The sequence below is a fragment of the Papaver somniferum genome, unplaced genomic scaffold, assembly GCF_003573695.1.
Source record: "Papaver somniferum cultivar HN1 unplaced genomic scaffold, ASM357369v1 unplaced-scaffold_125, whole genome shotgun sequence".
Taxonomy (NCBI): domain Eukaryota; kingdom Viridiplantae; phylum Streptophyta; class Magnoliopsida; order Ranunculales; family Papaveraceae; genus Papaver; species Papaver somniferum.
The window spans coordinates 18,081,994-18,098,953 of NW_020621603.1; the positions used below are offsets into that span (position 1 = coordinate 18,081,994).

General features: G+C 36.7%; 1 protein-coding gene and 1 long non-coding RNA gene across 4 annotated transcripts; one reads left to right on the plus strand and one right to left on the minus strand.

Annotated features, from left to right (window-relative positions):
• Positions 1-3,899: 3,899 nt before the first annotated feature.
• On the plus strand, positions 3,900-4,934 carry LOC113331386. Its single transcript, XM_026578096.1, has one exon. The coding sequence runs from the start codon at positions 3,900-3,902 to the stop codon at positions 4,932-4,934; it is 1,035 nt and encodes a 344-aa protein (XP_026433881.1).
• Positions 4,935-7,046: 2,112 nt separating this feature from the next.
• LOC113331540 lies at positions 7,047-10,302 on the minus strand. Of its 3 annotated transcripts, none has more exons than XR_003351010.1 (5): positions 10,200-10,279; positions 9,991-10,099; positions 9,108-9,165; positions 8,523-8,617; positions 7,047-8,434 (listed from the first exon to the last, which is right to left on the minus strand). It is a non-coding gene; the product is annotated as an uncharacterized LOC113331540 (long non-coding RNA). The 3 variants fall into 3 exon arrangements; XR_003351011.1 differs by having other exon boundaries at positions 9,991-10,069; positions 10,200-10,273; XR_003351012.1 differs by lacking the exon at positions 9,991-10,099 and having other exon boundaries at positions 10,200-10,302.
• Between the last annotated feature and the right edge of the window lie 6,658 nt (positions 10,303-16,960).

Sequence of the window (16,960 nt, forward strand, 5' to 3'; positions counted from 1 at the left end):
GGAAATTATCTTGTTCGTTTTGATCTTTTGCGCTTTTTTAATTGTATTCGCATGCACACGATTTGTGTGTTCTTCAATTTTGTTATCTTTGCCGAGGAAAAAGAAAAATCATATCAAAATTAGTCAGCCGTAATGGATTCGGCAACCTACTTAAAAATGTTTGTCATGTTTTTAATATTTTGCTATTTTTTGTCGTTGGGCCGCGAACACGGGAGTTATTAGCTGGGACACCCTCTTCGTTCGGGATCCTCACTGAACTCTTGTTTTCTTCTATTAATTTATAGTAATTTGTATATAGTTTTATTTTTCCTGACATTTTTAAGGGCCACTTAAAAAAAATTAGGGACTAACAATAAAACGAAAAAGGTCACCCAAACCTAAATTATGTTCACCCCTTATCTCTCATATTTCGTAATAACAAAATTACTCTTCGATATTCTGTAGTTTGAGTAGGATTTGGGTGATAAAAAATTTTGAGGTTTTTTTTTTTTTTTTTTTTTTGAACTTTGGTACAGCCATAATCGGTAGTAAAGTGTGTTACTTTAACTTCCTAATGATATTTTACCAAAATCTTTTAATTTTCAAACTTTGGTACAACCATAATCGGTAGTAAATTGTGTTACTTTAACCTCCGAATATATTCAATTTTCGAATTTAAATACTACCATAATCGGTAGTAAATTTAACTTGCGAATGTATATTGGCACCAAAATGAGATTTTTCCAAAATCGTTTAATTTTCGAACTTTGGTACAACCATAATCTGTAGTAAAGTGTGTTACTTTAACTTCCGAATTTATATTGACCCCAAAATGAGTTTTTGCCAGAATCCTTCAATTTTTGAACTTTGGCACCACCATAATCGGTAGTAAATTGTGTTACTTTAACCTCCGAATATATTCAATTTTCGAATTTGTGGTGCTACCATAATCAGTAGTAAATTGTGTGAGTTTAACTTCCGAATGTATACTGGCCCCAAAATGAGCTTTTGCCAAAATCCTTCAAATTTTCGAATTTTTGTACTGCCATAATCGGTAGTAAATTATGTTCATTATCTACCAATTGTGTGGTACAGAAAATTTGAAGCAGTAGCAGGAACACAATCGGTAGATAACAATCAATTTACCTACCGATTATGTTCCTGCTACTGCAAATCTTAGAAAATTTTCGATCAAATTTTTGATTTCAAGCAATCAAATCATAATTTTGGATCACAATTACTATCATTTGTCTGTTTTGTTTGTTTATAACTCGTTTGTTTTTTTGATGTTCTAAGTTAATGGTTGGTTTTAAGTTTAAACAATCGATCATAAAATTTGTTTGATCGACGATCTTGGGTTTCAACCAAAATTAAAACAATGAAAAAATATTCAATGGTAGAAAAGAGAAAAAAAAGAGGAATGATATGATTATGAAAATAAAAGATATAGGTTTAGATTTAATATAAAGGTGAAGGACAATATAGACAATTTCTATGTTTTTAAGATACCCCTTAACCTCCTTCAATGGGTGGGAATAAAAGAGTGGCCCCTAATTCTTTTTGAGTGGCCCCTAAAAATGATACGAATGGTTCTTTTTCTTTCTTTTTCTTTTTTGAGTGGTTGAGCTTGAGATCATTGTTTCCGGTCCAGCTCTGCTTTTTGTATATATACTTTTTTTAAATACAAATTCACAGTTCAAAAAAAAGGACAAATTCATAACCTGACCAGCTTCAAACCATATAATTAATAAACCGTCCAAGATTTCAAATTCTTTTATAAAGTGGCCTTTCCGTTAGATTTAGCACATGGACCCACCAGTTCGGTCAGCAGCGTTGAATAAGTCAAACTCGCCTTCTAAAATTACCATTGTAGCCTTACCCAAATAAGAGATGGTTTGGTGCTATCTGCTCTCATATCTTTCTGTCTCTTTTTCTCTCGATTTTCCCTTCGTTCTTCTCCTTCATCATTCTTTTCTGCCGAAAATTGATTGCAACTGAGAATTAAAGAATACAGTGACACTGATTGTTAGAGAACGAACTGATTCAACACGTAGATTTTAGCGAAGACATCTAGTGAATATTTAGGGTTTCAGAGAAGGTTTTGATTTTATGGAGATGGAGATGAGGTACAAAGCGGGGTTTAAATCAGATGAAACAAGAGTTAGGGTTTCCTTGAAGAAATTCCGAATGGAATTAGAATAAGAAATTGATGATGGTGTTGATTCGAATATTAATTCAACTCATAATAAGAGGTGAGTCAAATTTAGGGTTTTGTAATTGATTTGTTATTTCATATGAAATTGAGCTTATTGGATCAATTAATAATTGGGTTTGGTTCTGATTGGAGTGAATATGGTTGTATGAAGTTAAATTTTGATTTCACAGGGGATTAGGGTTCAATGGGCGTATTATGTTGGTGGTAGTAAACATGGATTTTCAGGAACAGATGTTGTTTGAAGTTGGAATTACAGGTGGTGATAGTTATGCTGAGTTGGTCTGGATGGTAATTATGGTGAAGTTGAATCCCAAGTGGTAGTGATGTTGAACTAAGAAAGATGCATGAAAGAAATAAAGTTGCAACTGTTAGAGGAGGTAATCTGGTTCAGGCTAGTTAACTCACCGATCCAGAATGACTCACCGAGGGTTAACTTGTCTTTTACTAAGGAGGTTAACTGACATGTGTGCATTTAACAGCTGTTACCCGTTTTTTGAAAAAACGGGATGGAAAATGTCAATGTCGGTCACTTTATATAAACATTCAAAATAACGTCCAGTTTCTGAAATATATAACAAAAACATGACCATTTTATTAAAAAGCCCAAAAAAAAAATACCGTAACTATGAAGTAGATAAGTTACTTATGTTGTTGCTAGCTTTTTTTTTCATCTTTGTTTGTTCGTTCATGAAAATACCGTACCTCAAATGGATGTACCAGAGATGCAGACATATAAGCAAAAGCACATCTAAAGCCACAACTTATTCAATCTTTTACCTACACAAACCATGTGATGCGGTGTATTCTTTTTCTAGCTCGAGAATAATGAATGCGAAAGAGTCAGTCAGCAGCGAATAATGACGGAAAGAGAGTCAGTAGTGCATTCTTTTATGTTACACTTCAAGTAATTGTGCAAATGGCAGAAAAAGTTAGTTTCATTTTCAGCTTTTTGAAAGGGAAGTATTGGGAGGAGAAATTGACTAATTAACAGCAAGAAAGAGTCGTCCCAGTTAGTGAACTTACATAGGAAAACAAAATTTAATAATCTATATACACACCCTAAAGATCAAAACCATCCAGCTGAATGTGTCAAAACAAGAAAAAAAAAAAAAAAAAAAAAAAAAAAAAATATCAAAACCATCAACAATCATAGTTAGTAATATAGCTGAGTGAAATTTCCATGGATTTTTCTTTGTGTCGTTTAGATGAGATGGGAATGAGATTGGTAGATGTCACCGAACTTTTGTAGACCACGGACAAGTTAGGAGGCCACACAAAGAAAAAAGAATACAACAAAGACTTTAGTCATTTCTAGTATCCAAAACTCGCAACAAAAAACAACTATTGATGCATTTTATCTTCTTTGAGGTGATGAAAAAGATGTATAGCACTAGTGCATACAGTGATTAGATTCCATTACTCAAACTCACACTTTGCCTCTGATCAAGTGACTTCTTCTGAGCTTACGCAACATATCATTCATAGCAATCTCCACATGGGTTCCCTCGCAAGAAATATCAGCTGCCTTCAATTCCAAACTCTCAGGCATTATTTCTTCAAGGCTCTCAACTACCACCACTACCATTAAGAAGCAACAACCAAGAAGCTTCACTTAGTTGCAATTCAGATCCATTCTATACATACTGATAAAAATTGTTGTCTTGGCTGCTTCATTTCTTTCACCGGTGAAGCTAAACAACAATTAATGGAGCTCTTTACTGCAGCAGAAGACCTCAAATTCTTCGATGCATTTCAAATCATTGGAGAAGCAGTGAAAATCCCTGCCAAATCATCTCCACTTAAATACTTTCTGATTACCATAACCCTCATTCTCCCATTTTCATTGATTCAGCTATTATTTAAGATTTCATTCACCCAGTTTTTTTTCACCCTATACGATTACTTTTCCGGTGATTCATCTGCCACTTACTTGATCCATGAGTTCTTCTACATTCTTTCCCTTTTCCTCTTGTCTCTTCTTTCTATATCCGCTATCGTCTTCACAGTTGCTTCTATTTACGTGTCCAAATCCATCTCCTTTATTCCCACTCTCTTTGCAGTTCCTCGCATATTTAAACATCTTATGATCACCTTCTTTTACGCCTTGCTTCTCATGATCGTCAACTTCTTGGCCGCATTGACTTTTATATATGTCCTAGTAGATTTGTTACATATTGATGAAGGAGTTCTTTTTTGGGGTCTTTTTATCATGTTTTGCATCATATACTTTCTTGTATCTTTGTATGTTACAGCGTTATGGCATTTAGCCAGTGTGATCTCTGTTGTTGAACCAAATGTTTACGGCTTGGCGGCCATGAAGAAGAGTAAGGAACTCTTACAGGGGAGAACTGCAATTGCTGTTTTACTTGTAAACTTTTATTTGTCGGGTACATGGTTTGTAGAAAAGGCGTTTGTGTATGGCATGCAGTTTCCTGTACATGTCATGGCTAAGCTTTTCTTGGGATTGATGTGTTTGTTCATGTTGGTGGCTGTTAATCTTACGGGGCTATTAGTTCAGAGTGTCTTCTACTTTGCCTGTAAAGCATACCACAATCAAGTGGTTGATAAGAAGGTTTTGTATGATCATCTTTGTGGGTATGATCTCGGTGATATGTCTGTAGCATTGAATCCTCCTAGTGCTGGCGGTGTGGCAATGCAGAGCTTTGTCAAAGATCACGACGGAGTAGGTTATCAGCCTGTTGCACTGACCGACACTACTGAGTCTGACGGTACTGTCTGACAGTACTATTTAAGGTGCGGAGAGATGGGTCGAAGATCATGACACAGTGGGAGACCAGAGTGTTGAGAATGAAGGACCTAAAACCTCTTATATTAAATAACGTCATGTAATTTCTAATATCCAATATTGTAGTATCTAGCAGACCTTATATATCCATCTACTAATTATGCATGTTTGTGAAGTTGTCAGTCCCGTTTGAATCAACAATGCCTGCAGGTTGATTTTTGTGAAAGTATATATCCTATTAATTATGCACATCATACTGCAAATTTGATTCATAGAGTTACCTTTATCTACTTGCCAAATGCACCAAAGTTTACAATATGTTTTTGTTAGATTTCCAAGTTCTGCCACTTCCACCTTCTCTGGAACCCTTGGATTCACCCATAAGCCCGATTTAATGTCATATATGCATGAGAGCGCCACAGTTTATGTTCCTCAGCTGGAAATGTTTCCAAATATTATATCTGATCTAAAATAGAGAATATTTCCACCCAAAGAGTGCAAGTGTCCTGTGAAGTGATGGATTGTGCCCATCACTTCTCGTCAACTGACCACTTTCTAAAATAGTTCAGTCATGACACTCACACGTACGTACTCCAGTTACCTTCTTATAATTCTGAAAGTCAACTTTTCTATTTTGTTGAAGATATTCACTCCCGAAATCTCTCCATTATGCAAATACCATAACCCGAAACCTAAATCCGAGATATTAAACGAAATATCATCCTAGAAAGCCCTAAAAGAAAAAGAAAAAGTTCTCTCTCAATCTTCAAGAAAGATATCGGAAGTAGTAAGGGGAAGTAATCATGTCAAGCATTCCTGAGGAGCTATACCTTGACATCCTATTATGGGTACCAGTGAAATCTCTATTATGCTGTAAGTGTTTCCAAATCTTGGAATTCCATAATTTCCGACCCTGGTTTCATTAAAACCCACCTTAAACTTGCTATCATGAAGAAAAATTATAAACTCATGCTTACTGGAACAAAGCGTAGAAACAGTCCCACGATTATTTGCTCTGTGGGTTATGATAAGTTGTCATCGGCATTGCCAAGGAATGACATGGTTGTTAGGAATGTTGTTGAGTATGATTACCCGTTCAGGTCATTAGGTCAGGATATTGTATTGTTGGCTTGTTGCGATGGTCTGGTTTGTATGTGGGTTTCAGATCAGGTTACTAAGGGTTTGCTTTGTGTTTGGAATCCATGTACCAAAGAGTACAAGGTTCTACCCGATTCACCAAACGAAGAAATAGAAGAAAACACACATGCTTATGCTTTTAATTACGATTCCACGACCGATGATTATAAATTATTTAAAATTATAGAGCTACGTACTTCTTCTTTAGTTGATGTGTATACACTGGGATCAAATTCTTGGAGAAGTATTGAAGACATTCCTTGTTATTTTCATTTTCTTAGTTCTTAAACCTAGCTTGCACTGTGGGTTTTAATCTTTTATTAGAGTATATACAAGCAGATTGCATTAATCTTCATTTTTTTGATTACTGACTTGGATCTTTTTGCTCTCGTGGCAGGAAGGAAGAAATCGGTGCTGAAAGAGTTTTTGGGCTGAAGTTAAGAGCATTTGAATATTTTTCTTTTCACAAGTTCTCTGTTTTTGCTGAGTTTGTTTTTTTGTAAGTGGTACAATCTTGAATTGTTTGAATTAAGATTTTCAAAGTTTTTTCTTGATCTTTTGTTGAATTTGAGTATTCTCTTGAATAACTATATTACTGGTTTCCATTTGTGAATCTTGATTTATGTTGCCTAAGTCATCATTTATTGAATTTCCCTGTTACTTATTAGAACCGAGAATGTTGTCACTAGTTTGCCTAGAGACTGCTAGCTTGTAAGAGACCTTGTTTCTGATGACTTGGTTGTTGGCTACTTGGCATCATTGACAAAGCAATGTAGAAACCATCATGTCACAGAGGGTTCATTCTTGATAGGTTCCCTAGAACAGTATTCAAATTTTCGCTTACTTGAGCAGTTACAAATCGAAATTGATGTGTCCATACATAACGTGACTTTCTGAAATCGATAGATTTCCAGAAATAAAGAACCTAGTAAACACTGATAAAACAGTAATGGAACATTTCAGCAGCATTTATTCTCGTCATAAATAAGTTGAATTTCTGTGATAACATCATTTGCAATACACATCTATTTCACCCATTTTCTTGTAAACAGATATGAAAAGTACACAAGTAAACATATGTTAGAAAGCGCACCGATGATCAAATGTATGTGCAGTTGATTCGTCAGTCGCTGTAGGTTAAGGTTTCCAATTACAAACGTTACCTAATTCAGAAAGAGGAAAAAAATATTATTGGAAAAATAAATCAAATAGTACTGAGCAGTAATTTAATAATACCCTATCTGTAGAACCAGAGTTATACAGTATTCCAGAAAGTACTCAGAATATCCAATCAGGCCAAGAAATCTTCGTTGCTCATGAACAAGCCGGGCTGACATGAGAATGAATCCTTTGATCACTAGAACAGTCTAATGCCATCATTAGCATGACAAGCAGAATCGTCATTCATCTGTTCTTTTTCTTTAATTTAGGAGCAACTTTTCTTCATTTTGTGCCTAATTTTAATCCCTAAAGACCAGAAAACGTCAGCCTTGAGCAATAAAAACAAGCCTTCCAGGAATAGAATGACCCATCCGTATGGACAGGCCTCCAGGTGTAAAACAGCTAACAGTGTCATTACCACGGCAAGCAGAATTGTCACTCTTGCAAATCACATCCTCTGATCTAGGGATCTCCTCACTAAAGTAAGTTTTATTTGTTCTATCTTTCATGCATTCTTTCTTATGAATGCAAACTCTTGTCTTTTTCATCTTTTACCTCGCTCATTCCAATTCAGAGTACCACTAGCCTCTCTTTTTCTTATATGGAGTTAGTGATTGAAAACCTATTAGCAGCAAACGGTAGGTGAAATAATCAAGTTCAAGTCCAATACTTCATTCTGAAAAGAAGTGATGACTGGATCAGCAGTTGGTAGTGGTATTCCAGCAATACTTTCATCTAGATCACCTTCTGCTTTGCTTCTCTGTCTGACCAAGTTTGGTTGCGAGTTTAATTTGCTACACTAAACTCATGCTCTGATGCCAGTTGTCTGCATTCAAGACCATCAGAAAAACTGGATACAGTTGCTAGTACACCAATTAGACCCTCCTCACCTAGTCAGGGATAAAGGGGTGGAACAGAACCATTCATGAGTGCAAGTTCTGCCTCCACGGTCCAACCATCTCTCTTATTCTCCTGGTTCAAATGGTTGTGCCACCTGAAACTGCACATATTATTTTCCTTGACTATCTGACAGTACGCATGCAATGAATGACCGCTTACTTGAATACAACCTACTGGCGCTATATGAACAGCTCATCATGGCTACCTTTCTCGGCATTGCTTTCCTGTGCGACCTGGAAACTCTTTTGCTATAACGGCGAGGGTCCATAGACCAACTCCATGAATTTATCATCTTCCTGAAAGAAACATGAGAAAGCAAGATATAAAGTTAATTGGAAACTCCCTGACAACTGTTAGAACCAAATGACGGACTTGGTGTCAAACCTCTAGGGTCCATTGTCCCTTAACCAGGTCTGGATGAAGAACCTTTCGCCATCAATGCAGACATTGCTCTTCTCTTCTACTAGGTAAACTAGCAGCTGCACAGATAGATGATCAATATAACAAACCCATACATAAACAATTCAGCATAATAACTGCCAAATTGGAACTAATCCATTAGGGCAATCAAATCAAATTGTCTATAAATGGTAGAGTTCAGCATAATACATGTCTACATGTACGTGAAAGGACAAATAGTCCCACATCCCGGTTTTGAGTTGGATGCCCGCAGTCTTTAACATGATATCAGAGCCAGGTCCCATACTCGGGGTGTAGGCCGAATTAGTAGCCGTCGTGACCCAAGTGGGCACATGTACACCCGTGACTGAATGACCAGTCCATGTTAAAGTCTGCGGGCATCCAACTCAAAACCAATTGGCAATGAGTGGAGAGGCCCTAAGAGATTATAAACCGCAGGATCTTAGATGCCCAGACAATGTGGGACTAATAATCTCAACAATGTATTTACATCTCCGACTAAAATGTTTCGGATGAAAACACTGGAAAAAAGAAGAAAAAAAACCCCACCTATTCGCTTCCAAATATTTCCCTTGAAAGATTCAACAGCTTTCCTCAGCTTCTCATCCTGTAGCGATAATTCTAGAAGTTAGTACATTACTTATTGCAACGATGCCAACTGTGCAATATGAGTAGAAAGGCAGATGCATTAAACTGACAATTAGGAAACAACAATGATTTCAAGCATAGCAATGCTGCATAAATAGCAAAAGACTTAAGGAATCCCCATAAATGTAGCAGTCTTACGGTCAGGTTGGCTTCTTTTACTTGTGTTATTAGATTAGCACTTTGGTTGTGCTTTTCCCAGATTTTATCAAACATATGAAATCATTTGGTGCTGAATTAAGCTGACTGTTAAAGAAATTTGTGCTATGATATTGTATTAATGCTGATTTATGGGGATTTCTTAAGTCTTCTGGTTTAGTTTGAAGCTGAAAACGCATATAGAGATTAGTGATTAGGTTAGTGGGGAAACGAATTTTGTATGAAAACGCATATAGAGATTAGTGATTAGATTAGAGATTAGTGATTAGGTTAGTTTGAAGCTGAAAACGCAAATAGCAATCCCATCATACAAAATTCGTTTCCCCACTAACTCACTAATTTCTATATGCGTTTTCAGTTTCAAACTAAACCAGAAGACTTAAGGAATCCCCATAAATCAGCATTAATACAATATCATAGCACAAATTTCTTTAACAGTCAGCTTAATTCAGCACCAAATGATTTCATATGTTTGATAAAATCTGGGAAAAGCACAAACAAAGTGCTAATCTAATAACACAAGTAAAAGAAGCCAACCTGACCGTAAGACTGCTACATTTAAGATCTTTTTCCTCCTCTTTAGAAACAGAAAGAACTGGAATCTGGAGTTTCTTGCTTGTTCTCTAACCAACGCAATTCGAAATACATCGTCATCTCAGCAAGCATCTTTCATATCTACTACCTTCTACGTTTCATCTTTCAATACCCTAATTACCAATTATCAATCAAGAAAAACCCTGAAAAGATCAATCAAAATTTTACAACAACAAAAATTCCCAATTTTGAAAAGCATATTCGATGGTTAATTGAAAAAGGAAAGTGAACTAAAGTAATTACCCGAAGAATTAATGGCGGGAAATGAAGAGGAAAGTTGAGGAAATTCGATGGTGGAAGAGTGTCTTCTTAGGGGCACCCAGTTTTATCCTTGACAATATGAAAAGAGTCCATCAACAACTAGAGTGTCTTTTGAACGTTTAACTTTTACTCCTGAAGGCACAATTGGAGTATTTATTTAGAGCACCTTTTTTTTTCTTTTTTTCCCCTGAAGGCACAATTAGGGGATATTCACGGTTATATGGAGTCGGATCTGGCTAAGAGAGTATTTTTTTTCAAGATGAAATGTCAATTCTGTTCTCTACGATTAAAAAAAAAACTGAAAACACCTAAATAATTTCAAGTTGGTATCCCCATTCCAAAGAAACCCGAGCAGAGGTTAATTGATCAATCCTGTTAAAGGGGAGGGTGGTTCCATTGGAGGGGCGACAAGGGTGATAGTAATATCCCTATTATTGGTTAGGGGGTGTCCTATAGGGGTTGTTAATTGACTAGATTACCCTTTTCACCTCAAATGGACTAATTTACCCTTGTTTTTGTGGTTGAAAAGACTGAATTGTCCTTCCCATTATTAACCCAATTGAAACTGAAAATCAAAACAGTTTTTTTCAACCATCCTTCATCTTCTCTTCTCCTCCTCTCTACCACCATTAAAACTGATTTTTCATCGTCCTCTTCGATTAATCGGCGAGTTGAAAAATTGATAATCGTTGATTTGAAACTATATTAGAGATGCCGAAGAAGAAGGTTGACGAAGATTGTAGCCGTTCTAATGAACCAAATCCTCCATTAGGTCAAGAACATCAATTTGAAACTCCTCAACCGTCAAAATCAAGCACAATGACTTATTTGAGGTATGTTACGAAGAAACCCAGTTAGGGTTTAGTCTATTGTTTGATTTAAGTTAGTTTTGTATGAAAAATTAGGGTTTTGGATCGAAATTGAAACTGGAAAATGATTTTTGCGTGTGAGTTACGGATGCAAATAACCCAGATACCAACCGTACCTGCATAATTTGAAGAACTTACGGTTGGTAACTACCCAAATACGAACCGTACTTTATTTTTTTTGAGAAATTTATTAATGTTCGGTTGGTAACGAAACATTAGTTACGAACCGTACATTCTTCTGTATGTTTCAAATACTTTGTACGGTTCATATTTGCATCTCACTTATGAACCGTACTTGAGTTTCGGTTTGTAACTTAATGAAAGTTACCAACCGTACATCTTTTTGTATGTTAGGATTTTTTGAAGTAGTGAGTACGGTTAGTAACTATAGCTGAATTACCAACCGTGGTTGTGTTACGGTTGATCTCGATTCCTTATTTACGAACCGTAATTATTTACGGTTTGTAATTTATGGCTTATTACGAACCGTAATTAGACTTAGTCATTTTGAGTGATTTGTTTTCTATATTATTTGTTCTACGCTTAGTAAATCAATCAATTGTAATGCTTGTGTAGGAATCCTGATAGGCTGAAGAAAAGGAGAGGAAATGACTTAACCCCGATTTATCATACGCCTACCCCTCGCGGTGACAAGCATTTAGGTGTAGATAATAGAGGCATCCACAAGAATGAGAAGAAGAAGAAGAAGAAGAAGAATAGGTTTGAAATTAAGCTGAGGGAACAACCTGTGGCTGAATCTGGAGTTGAGCTATAAGGAGTGGAACATAAAGATCAAGAAGAGGTCTGAGTCGAAACTAACCGTGAATGCAACGAAAATGAAATTGTGGAGAAAGAAACTAATAATGATGAAGATGAAGAAGAATGTAAAGGAACCGATGATGATGGAGGGGAGGAAGAGGAAGCAAATGATGAAGAGGAGGAAGAGGAAGAAAATCATGAAGAGGAGGTCGATGAAGAAAATGATGAAGAAAAGGAAGATGAAGAAAATGATGAAGAAAAGGAAGAGGAAGAAAATGATGAAGAGGTAGAAAATACCAAGGGAAAAGAGGTAGTTGTAGCTGCACCTCCAAGGCAAAAGAAAGAAAAGAAGCCGAGAAAGGAGCCCGCACCGAAAGGATGCATATTCCTAAAGGCAAAGATTTGTTGTTGCCACCGAAGAAGAATAAAAGACCTTGGGGCGAGGCCCCAGATAAGTCTTCAATCTTATTTGGTTATACCGGTTCCTGGTACGCAAAAGTCTGTCAGACAAGGGTATGTATTTTGTTACTTTTCTTAAAAAATTCATTATTTTGATACATTTTGTTTGTTTATTTCAGTTCACCATAATATGCTTATATTTTTGTATATTTGTTTTCATAGGACCACGCAAGATGCATTAAATTGCTCAAGCGTCAAAGGGGTAAACATTTGCCGTTAAGTCAAGAATGTTCTTTGGTTCGCAATCTAGTGGCTAGTACAGGACTAGGGCCTGGAATTCTTCACCTTCAATCGGAGTATGATAGTGTTGTGGTCTCTTCCTTTAGGGAACGATATTGGCTTCAAACCGATACGTTTCATCTTCCATTTGGAGAGATGACAATAGCACCGGACGATATGAAGCAAATTACTGACCTTGAAGTTGAAGGACAATCTGTGTTTGAAGGTTACGAAAACAACATGTCTTGGATTGACCTTTATATCCTTGTTCAAGAAACACTTGGGTGGGAGAAAGATGAAACTGAGATGGAGTTTCAGTTGGCTGGTGGTTATGACCCTGCTGAACCACATAAACCAAAAATCATCAAAAAGCTATTGTTGAAGAATCTGAGGACCAAGTTTGAAGGAACATCAGCAAAGGAAAGGGAATGTCAGGTGATGGATGAAACAACAGTTAGGCGTACAGCCACAGCGTGTTTGTTGTATTCTCTTGGGACCGTATTCTTTCCCGATAACTCGGGAAATAGGGTCAATGTTCATTACCTACAACTGTTAAAGAATTTGGACAACATCAAAAACTATTCGTGGGCCACTGCAACCCTTGCATATTTACTTGACATCCTAAGAAAGGCCTCTACGGTTGGAGCTACTGAAATTGCCGGGAATGTTGCGCTTCTAATGGTGAGTTTGTTTACATTTTTCTTTGTTTGTTATATTTTTAGTCATGTGTCAATTGTTTATACTTAATTTATTTTTTAGGTATGGATTTATGACCACTTTCCGAGCCTGAGACCTCCTACTGAGTGGGAAGAACATGATTATGGCCCTACCGGAAAGAAGTTCAAGTTCACTGGCAGACAACTAAGGAACAAAGAGGAGAAGCTCATTCAAATGAGGGAGAAAATAGATGCTTTCGATGTTGAAGATGTTATCTTTGACCCTTATTTGAGGATTGAAAATGGAGTTAATGTTCGTAGGTTCACAGAGACCGAAGGTTACAATGGACCATTGTATCATCCCACATGTTACGTTATGACCAATCCTCGTCGAACTCTACGCCAAATTGCTCATATTCAACAAAGGGTTGTAGAGGAAAACTTCAAATATCCAAGCAAGGATCCGAGACAAAAGGCCCCACCATTGTGCTCAACTACAGGCGAACTCCAACGGTTGATGCTTGGAACAACCGCCATGAAGAAAGATACCAACTCGCAGCGGGAGATGCAATTCCTTGTAACAACACGAAAGAAGCCACTGTTGATTACATGGGTTGGTATTCTCATTTTGGTCATCCATATGTGATCAATAATGATCCGGAGGCCCAACCATATATTCAAGAGGCTATGGCTCAAAGGAAGGCGGTCGACGAGACTAAAGAGAAAAAAGGTCTATTTGGTTTGACTTGGAAGAAGTTATATTTCATGTCGGTACGTAATTTTGTTATCCTCATGACTTTGGATTTTAAGATTAATGATTATTATGAAATAATCTCTTAACACTCTTTTTGATATGTGAATAGAAAGAGCGAGGACAAGCTTTGAAAAATAGCATGACTTCATGCATCCGTCGTAATGGTGTGCTTAAAGCTCGTGAACAAAAGATCTTGCAAGACCAAATAAGGAACATGCATAATCCAAACATGGCAGAAATGTATGAGGGGTTGGTTACGGACGAAAGAGGCTTAAAGAGGAGTATAAACTCTCTTGGAGGTGAGGGTAGTAGTCGTCATCAACCTTCATCTAGCAGCGAAGAGACAAATGATGAAGAGGTGGTGCACGGTGTGCGCACTAGCCAAAGAGGTGGTCGTGGTCGCGGTGGTCGTGGTCGCGGTAGTCGCGGTGGTCGTCGTGATGGTCCAAAAACTCATGGTGGTGGTCCTAAAACTCGTGGTGGTGGTAGCACCAACAAAATGGGTCATGGTGCCGCCATGCTTAGTTATGGATTTATGTTAGTTGTGTGTGGTTAGTTTTGAATTTCGACTTATGGATATTATGACAAACTAATAGTTGTGTGTTAATTATGGATTTTAGCTTATGAAATTTAGCATATGGATATTAATTATGAATTTGAAGTTATTTGTGTTAGTTATGGATTTAAACTTATGGGTATTATCTATGAATTTGAAGTTATTTGTGTTAGTTATGGATTTAAACTTATGTATGTTTGTTTGTGACAGTTTTTGTCTGAAATTTTGAGTTACAGAGTCAATTACGGTTGGTAACTATTTTTTGTTATGAACCGTTGCACAGACTGGAACAAGCATTTTTTACTAACTTAAGTTACGGTTCGTAAAAATTTATCGAGACGAACCGTAGAGAAAGTTACAATTGGTAACTCTTTCACCCTAACCAACCGTAAAACATCATGTAACCTATAACTTTGATTACGGTTCATTTTGAGTCACAGTTACCAACCGTAAATATGTATATTTGGATTTTGACAGGTTTACGGTTGGTAATCTTTCTGGCTAAGGAATCGTAACTCTGGGATTCAGTTTTCTCCAGAGTTACGGTTTATCATCTCTAAATAATTACGAACCGTAACTTTCGAATTCAAAATTTTACATAGTTACGGTTCGTTATGTGCTTACATTCACCAACCGTAACTAAACTTTTGGCAGAAAAAATAATTGTTTGGTGCTTACAGTTGGACTGACATGTCCTTGTGCAATTTGAAAATATATTCGTTGAGACCTTCAACAACTTCATTATCAAAAAATAGATTCGTTATTCAAATGTCCTTACACTAACAACTTTTTTTATATATAAATATATACTTATCCTCCTTTCTAGAAGTTACACTTCCACATGAATCATCGCTTACCTTAAACTAGATTATGGCTTTAAACCCTGAATTAAATTTGGAAGAAGATTTATGTATTTGCCGCAACTTTGTTCTATGCTATCCAAAAAGAGGGGAAGAACGACGTCGATGTGGTTTTGTGAGTACAATTTATTTGAGAACTCTTTTTGAAAACTTTTGTTCCGAAACAGGTAACCCTAATCACCGCGATGGAATTATGTTGTATATTCGATATGGAACTATTCGGGATAACGTTAAAGAATTTATGGCATTAGTTCGTATTATGGGTGAAATACGATTAAGGGGTGAAACTAACGCTGAAGTTTTAGAGAGCTCTATTCAAGAATGGAGAAGGTGGAAAAGGTCGAATTTTCAATACTTACGTCATTTCAACATCCTTAAATACTTCTATCGCACTCGTAGACCCGGATATTAGTATCCTTTTAGTTCGCATGAATGAATGATTTGTAATGTCATTTATATTTGTAATGGTTTGATGGTTGTAGTGTTGTTTTAGTAATAAACATGGTTTAATGGTTTTAAATTACTTATAATTGCTTTGTATTTGGTGTCAGGGTCAGTTACGGTTAGTAACTAGATTATCGATACCAACCGTAAGTGCAAATGGCAGTTAAAATTTGTTTCTAAAGCTAGTTACGGTTGGTAACTGTATTATCGGGACCAACCGTAAATGCAAATGACAGATAAAATGTGTTTCTGGAACTACTTACGGTTGGTGACCGTACCTCACTAGTTACCAACCGTAACTTACTCTGAAACCTTGCCAATCATATCACATTTAGTCAAAATACCAAAATACAAAATATAAAATGTATTTCACCAAGACTTGTAATTAAGCATCCTCTTCATCATCGGTCATAACTATGAATTGCTTCGGCATAGACAACATTATGGCATTCCATAATTCAATCATTTTCTCAAATCGATTGCACCAAGTCTTGGGGAGTTCACCGTCACAACCAAATTCCCTCCATAATTGAGGTAATGGGCTTCCTTCATGCAATCGAAGGCCTATGTAATGATTTCCTTCCACATGCCCCATGACAACAGTTTTTGTTGTTGACAAATCTTCGAGAAACGGGTTTCTTGTTGGTGCAAATGTATGGCTCATGGTCTTGGAGATTAAATGAATGACGCAATTGAATGCGTTGCAGAGTAGTTGGCCACATATAGGCATGTGCATCCAATATTATCTTGTCAAACATATATTGCCGGTTAACCGCCTTTCCATTTTTGCGAAGCTCTCACTTAACACCTCATCAGTTTCGTCTATTTCAACTCTCATCATCGGCTTATAGAAGTCGCGGTAACCACGTAGTTCCATTAAGCATTTTTTCCTTACATAAGTAACTTGGTCACAACCCCACCCTATCGCGTCTTCAAAGGGTCCAAGTTGCTCCACGAAGACGTGGTAACCACAATTACCATCACCATGAACATCCTCCGTGTCCTTGATATGATCACGAATAAAGTCGGGGAAAAAACGAAGGTAATATTCATAGAGAATGTGATAGTTCTGTCTATATCGGCCATTCTCATCTCTAGGTGGTGGTTTAGGCACTCCTTTTATATATATCGTCTCCTTCTCCTTCTTACCACTTGACCGATTTTTTT